The sequence below is a fragment of the Penaeus vannamei genome, chromosome 19, assembly GCF_042767895.1.
Source record: "Penaeus vannamei isolate JL-2024 chromosome 19, ASM4276789v1, whole genome shotgun sequence".
NCBI lineage: Eukaryota > Metazoa > Arthropoda > Malacostraca > Decapoda > Penaeidae > Penaeus > Penaeus vannamei.
The window spans coordinates 38,364,340-38,371,839 of NC_091567.1; the positions used below are offsets into that span (position 1 = coordinate 38,364,340).

General features: G+C 32.9%; 1 protein-coding gene across 1 annotated transcript in view; it reads left to right on the forward strand.

Annotated features, from left to right (window-relative positions):
* The window catches only part of LOC113823185 (uncharacterized), a 15,684-nt gene extending 8,198 nt beyond the window's left edge, over positions 1-7,486 (forward strand). Inside the window, exons 7-15 of the mRNA XM_070133664.1 lie at positions 145-482; positions 1,652-1,774; positions 2,524-2,783; positions 3,778-3,914; positions 4,447-4,523; positions 4,951-5,054; positions 5,378-5,508; positions 5,642-6,215; positions 6,490-7,486. Coding sequence (XP_069989765.1) covers positions 145-482; positions 1,652-1,774; positions 2,524-2,783; positions 3,778-3,914; positions 4,447-4,523; positions 4,951-5,054; positions 5,378-5,508; positions 5,642-6,215; positions 6,490-6,618 — 1,873 coding nt within the window. The 3' untranslated portion in view covers positions 6,619-7,486. The remainder of the gene's footprint in view (positions 1-144; positions 483-1,651; positions 1,775-2,523; positions 2,784-3,777; positions 3,915-4,446; positions 4,524-4,950; positions 5,055-5,377; positions 5,509-5,641; positions 6,216-6,489) is intronic.
* The last annotated feature ends 14 nt before the right edge of the window (positions 7,487-7,500 follow it).

Below are 7,500 nucleotides of genomic sequence, written 5' to 3' on the forward strand. Positions count from 1 at the left end.
TGACCAATTGCCGCGCGGATAACAAATTGATCCAACCAATCACGTGCGATTTTCCAGAACAGCTGATTGAACGTAAACAAAGAGTGCGATCAGACGTAATACAACTTGTGCTCTTCCTTTTGCAATCTTGTGAGCCTTTTCCAGGTTCGATTTTGTTGTCGGTCATTCTTTGATGTCTGCCATACACAGCGAGATGGCAACCCCGCCTGTCAAGAGGAGAAAGGCGAATTTTAAGGATGAAGAAATATTTATTTTGATGAGAGAGGCAACGAAAAGAATAGCAGTAATACACTCAAGAGGTGAAGGACCAACAACACTCAACAAGCAAGCCAAGAGAGCAGCATGGGAGGCAATTGCAAATGCTGTGAATGCCGTGAGTCCCATACCAAGAACCGCAGATGATATGCGAAAGAAATTCATTGATTTTAAGGCACTGGTGAAGAAGAAAGTGACTTCAAACAAGAAGGAATTAGAGAAGACAGGTAAGTGGGTGGTGATAGTTCATGTTAAATGTCTGTTGATTGTAAATGCGTTTTTAGCTTGGAATTCTTGAAAGAAGAATTAAGAGCTTATATAGTTTTTATTAGGTAAAAGTTAATTGTAAACAGCATAGATGTCACGTAGCATTATGTCACAAGGTGAGGTTGCCATGACAACGAAAACCACTTGGTGTAAACAAACCCATATCTCACAAACCTCTAGTATAGTAATGAAAAATTAATTTATTATTGTGAGCGACTTTGATATGTTGAAAACTGTAGATAAAGTGTTATGAAGTGAAACTAAAAGTTGTTCCGCTAAAACTTATCCATATTCTTTACCTCTAAAAATTTGGACCAATGATCCTTCGAAGTGACCTAACATTGAATCACCAATTCCAACTACCAATTACCTTTATCTCTTTGGTAATGCATGTTGCAACCACACCCAGCAACAAGTAATTGGTTAAAGCAAACCCACATTCGTTCAAAAAATTACTGCGCGCTTATAGATTTAATGTGTCATTCCAAGCATTTAAAGTTTTGTTGTGTTGTGTAGCCATTGGTTGCTATGCTTCACCGAATTTGTCTGTAGGAACTTGTAAGTGTAAGGGTCTGTTTGTCAAGGTTGGGTTACGTAGGCTTTATAACGGGGTTGTTTGTTGCTTTTGTACTATGATATACAATTAAAATATATTGTGTAATAAACAACAGAACTAAGAGGAAGGGATGTTGTTTGTTTAGTAAGCAAGTGATTTATTGATACAGATGAAAAGATATAAAAAATAGATAAATATATGTGATCTGCATATTGTTACCCTGTATTAAAAGAACTTTCTTAGGAGTCTATAGCTGGATCCCACTGTTATATATCGTATCTATATAATCTTTATGTATTTCTATATATATTGTATGTTATATATATAGGTTATATGTGTTGTTATATATTACAGATTTTTTTTTTTTTTTTTTATAATATGATGTTTATTTCAATGTGTTGATTCTTTTGGTAACAGTGGGATCCAGCTATAGACCCCTAAAATGTTTTTTTTAAATAAATGTGCATATGGCTATAGTATTTTAGAACATTGATAGTTGGGTTACAGTTTGTAATATGGTTATGGAAAAATAGATAGTAAAAGACACATTGATTAAATTTTTATTTTCAACAGATGGGAAGAGATCCATAGTAACACTGACAAAAACAGAAGAGGCTATGGCAACACTATTAGAAACTGATGTGGATAGTATTCCGGGAATGGTGGACATTGAGGGAGCCCTTGCAGAAGATATAGGTAACTGTATTACTTTAGTTTTGTAAGAAATAATTCTGTAATGGTATGTATCAGACACAACGTAGCATATTTAAAGAAAAATATTTAGAGATAAAAAGTATTTCCATAATGAAATCTGATTAAATGTCGTATTGCCTCAATGTGGCTCTTCTGGACCATTCTTAGCATACCTATAAGTTTAGTTGTGGCTTTACAAACATGCCGTCAGCCCCCTCCTTGCATTTTTATGTGATAAAGCTTAGTGCGTTCGGCTTTTCAGGGTTTGATCTCAGAAATATACGAGACAATTCACCAGTATTCAAAGTAGAGAGATAAACTTAGCTGGTTTGTAGTAGGGAATAAGAAAGATATTTGGTTTTGCTTAAAATTAGAAGCGGGATAGTATATTAAAGCTCATTTCCTTCAGCAAATTTTCCCCATATTTTGTTATCATTCCATGATGATTTATCTTGCTTGTAAGCAAGATCATAATGCAATTATATTTTGGAACTTGGAATCTAAATATAAGATATATATTAGTGTATGTTATATATTGATATCTTCTGAATCTGTTTATAGATTTTTTTTTTTTTTATAAAGGATGTGCATGTGCTGTTTTCATGGTTAATGATAACCTCATCAGTTACTTTTCAGTGAAAATGATTGATAAGAATATGTCTCAGCACTTTCAAATTAAGTAATGAAATTTGACCTTACACGTAAAGTAAAAACTTTCCATAGTTGTTTCTCCAATTTATCTAACTTTGCAGGGTTCCAGGAGGTGGTGGAGGTGGAAACTGTTGAAGTTGTTAGCAGCCTCACAGATCACGATTATATAGGGGAGGCTGGTAATACTACCAATCCGTCCCCTTCCTCTGAACAAGCCACAAAACCGCCAATCTCACATGCTGCAGTACATGAGCCATGTCAGTGTCATGCGCGTCAGTTAAACAGACCATCAGTAGTGCAAGAAGCAGTTGGCCCAGATATGCTTCCTACACAACAAAGTATATTAAGTGATGTCCATATGGTGGGTAATAGCCTGTCGGAAATATCATCCATACTGAGAGAGAGATTCGTCATATATGTTAATAGTCGATATTTGTAAAATCTACTTACATTTAGATTAGAATCACCAAAGAATCTTTTTTTAAACTAGTCATTATGTCCAGCAGGCAGTGTAGAGATTTATTTGAGTAAGCAAGTGTGACCCGAGGTTTTTAATTGTATGGGTTGTCTTTATTTCTTAATATATATATATTTTTTTAGATTGTATACCCCCATCCAAAAGAAAAGAATAAAGATAAAAGTAAACCAATTAAAAGTTTTCGTCATTAAACCTGTCTAAAGTAAGCAAAAAATTTCTTAATCAAGAAACTGTGAAACTGTATACATGCATACATTTTTGCATAATACATAAAATCATATTTAGAACAACTGAGGGGTAAGAAATCTTCAAGACATACAGTAATTGGTAAGGTTGCAAAAGACTGAACTTTGAAGTACTTTACAATTAGAAACAATATCAAACGGTTATAGTTTTTTTCTCATGGTTGACTTTAACGCTGGAGTAACATTCATTCCTACCAAGGAAGTGCATATTCATTGCTGAAGATGTTTATGGAAGTTTCTCACACTTCAGGTGGACTATTACTTGGAAATATTCTTACAACGTAATTCCCTTTATTAGTACATTTTATCAAGTATTATGTGAGTAAATAAACATGTTTTATTTTATGATTTTGATGAAGTCATATATTGTATTCAATCATGTTTTTATTTTAATTACTATTACAGTGTGATCGTTTGTGTTCCCATCACTGAGACCTGACCTGTTAGAAACTATTACAGTTAACAGTGTCTAGATCTGGTCCCTTCTACTATGAATATAAGATTATTGTTTTTTTCATTTAATGAATTTATATTTTGTTAAATTACCAGTTACATGTAAATCCCTATCCCAGGTTTATACATATATAAGCATTTACAAAGTCAGATCCTAATAATTGATATTATTATTACAGAATACCATGAGCAAGAAGAGAAGGATAGATAGTGACGATTCATCAGCAGCGAGCACCAGCAAGCAGGATCATACACCGAAAAGCGTACCATTAGTGCACAAGAGACCAGAGGCTACTTCCACTCCTATCTCTACTTGGTAGTTACTTTTATTATTATTGAATTTATTGTATTACTGTGTATGTATCTATTTATGTATATGTGTGTGTGTGTGTATGAATGTATGTATATATATATATATATATATATATATATATATATATATATATATATATATATATATATATATATATATATATATATATATATATATATATATATATATATATATATGTATACGTATTTTCCCCCCCCCTTTTTTTCCATTTATATTATTCCATTTCAGTTGGCTTTTTTTTTTTTTAATTCTTTCTTCCTTTTCTTTTTGTTTCTTTATTTTTGTTCATGTTTTTTTCTTTTTTTCTTCTTTTTTTATCTTTACATACAGAGTGCCATTAAGTATTTCTTAAGTGTTTCTTTTTCTTTTATCATAGTATTTTCATTGTTAGTAGAAATACAACCTATAAAAGCTGATTATGAGTAACTTAATATATGCTTAAATAATGTATGGCTATTAGTTTAGTTTTACATGATTTTCAGTAACTGGAAATAAATAAATGCATATCTTTCAGTTGTCTTTCGCATGACGGCCAGCCAGTACTCACACCATCCTGGTCAAGATCAAAAAGCAAACAAACGCCAGGCAGCCGTAAGTAAAGATATCCTGTCCCTTTTTGTATTTGGATGAGGTTTTATGTGCCTTATCATGAGTAGGACAAGTTTCTGGACATTCTGTAACAAACATCTGTCCTTTCTACCAAATTTCTACCAGACAGTACTGGGTTAACTTGCCCACATAATTGTAGATAGTTGTTTGTTGCCTTTCCATATATAGATTTAGTATTGAATTTGCTGATTTTTTTTCTTTTTATAGATCTAAGACTTTGCTTTCGAAATTGATAGTGTGCATGGAGTAAGACAATTTGAATGATTTTGATTATATCAGTCTAATCAAGTAAAATTTGCTATTATGGCTAGTACAGTAACCAGTACCTGCAGACTCCATGCAAACTGAGATTTCATTTGATTTGATTTATTTTTTTCTTTGCTTATAATTTCTGATATATATCGTACAGAACACAGCAAGCACCAGACTCTAATCCTAAAGGGCCTGCTAGAAGACGCAACCTTCGCTGATGTGACACTGACAGCTGAAGGAAAGTCATTAAAAGCACACAAGGTGAGTTTTGAGAAAGTATATGTAAGGGAAGGATTAAAATACCTGTTGATAAGACCATCATAGATTCTGACTCTGTACTTGAGCCACAGATATTCACTTACATGCACAGACCAAGCCTTAAACTCATCACCATACCAATTTCTCTTTCTGTAGATTACCAGTTTTATTATAATTATAAATAAGATATATTTTTAGATTGCTCAACAACGTGATGTATGGTTGAGAAATATATATATATTGTGTTGCTATGTGAGATTTCTACTCAAAGACTAGCAATGCAATAGTGGTTTCTGACTTTCCTTCCATCATTGTTTCTCCTGAAGGCAGTGTTATCCGCCATGAGTCCCTACTTCAAAAGAGTGTTGCAGAACAACCCCAGTCCACACCCCATCATCATCATGCCGCTCGACATGCAGTTTGAGGATCTCAAGGGAATAATAGATTACATTTATATGTAAGTTGAATTTTCTTTGATACTTAGTGGATCAAAAATGTCATAAGATTCAGAGGATTGTAGATATTGCAAATGCACAGTTAGGTTTGAATGTGCACATATGAGTATATAATGAACTATTCATAAATTACAGGGGTGAGATAGTAGTGCCAACAGAGAATCTATCCTCACTTTTTAAAGCTGGTCGAGTTCTCCAGATTTCCGGCTTAACAACAGTAGATACTGTAGGTGTAAGAGCACCTAATACACCCTTATTTGATAATGTGCAGTCAATGCACAAGGATACTAGTGGAGCAACTTTATCAATGGAAACCAACCAGGCAAGTGAAACAAGACTAGATACAAGCAGAAATGAGGATGCCAATAAGCTGCAGTCATCAAATGGATCTAGAAAAAGCAGAGGATCATCTGCAGTGTTGGAAAATGTATCACAGTCGGAAAAGCACACACACAAATGTAAAGGAGCAAACAGTGCTATAGTTACTGTGGAAGCTGCTGAACCATCGGATAAGAGTAACCAGAAGAGACCTGAAACTGTAGATTTATCAGAGACAGAATCCTTTGAAAAGACACCAACTCAACAACAACAGGCCAAAGGAAATTGTACAGTTATATCAGATGATGACAGTTCAAGGTGTATGTTTATGACTGATGAAGAATCTCAGTCAAGTGACTTTGATTATAAATATTTTGAGGAACAGGAAGAGGTAAGTTATTTAGTATGCTATAGTGTAATGTGATATAATTTACTAAATGTTTATCCATATATATATATATATATATATATATATATATATATATATATATATATATATATATATATATATATATATATATATATATATATATATACACACACACACATGTTTAAATGTATACATATATACAAACATGTATATAGATTTTTGTTATTTTGTTAATCAATTCATTTGTTTATAACTGATCTCCAATATTTTCATTTGATATGTGTTTTCATTTCAGGAATTAGATCCACTTCAGATTCATTGTCATACAAATGATGACCCTTTTCATCAGTCTGCAAGCATATCTAATGGACAACAGTGTGACTCCTTCAACTTTGTGACAGTTAAAGAAGAACTTGAAGACTAAAACATTCTCTCTCCCACTCTCTCTCTCTTCTCTCTTCCTCCTTCCTTCATTTTCTTTCTCTTTTCCTTTCTCTCCTGGGCAGTTTTTGTTCAGGGAAATCAGACAGATATCAGATTGGCCGTCCCAAGATCTGATGTGATCCAGCATGAGGAAGGGATACTATATTTGTTACATTTCAACTCCATCAGAAAAGGAAAAACTATCAGCTCGGCCAAGACTCCGATTCACGAGGTCCCTTTTGAGAAAAAGTAAATTTTTGTAAAGCATTAGTGATATTGTATATTAATTTTTAAAATACTAAACATATGTAAATGTTAAGTATTAAGTGTCAGCTGATTAGAATAAAAAAGAGACTCTGGATTTGTAGTGCAGGTTGATGCATCTGTTATTGAAATGCAGTAGATACTGTTTCTCTTACTGGTATGATAAGACTAACATGTTAAGTGATGATATTAGATTTGGCGGAAGTCTGTTGAATGTTTTGTTTGTTTCATGTTTGCAGATGGAAAAGGATTATTCAAACAGATTTTGAATCTAGTCGTACAAAGATGTATTCAAATGCATTTCACTTTTATTTATTGTGTGATCATCTAGTGTGATAACAAATTCACTGTTTAATTGCAATATATTGTTGCAGTTAGCACAGCATCCTTCCTTTTTAGTGGTTATGAATGTGAACAACAACATGGTAAATCATGGCTTTTAATTTCGTATCAGACTCTTTCCATATATCAGGTTACCACTGATTTCATAATGTATTTTGTAAATACAGTTCAGAAAAGCAGATGCCATGCTTACTGTAAGAAATTCCTATTTGTTTTAATGGATACTTCTATTATTATCCAGATTATGCCAAAAAAAAGAAAAAGGAATAGAACATTT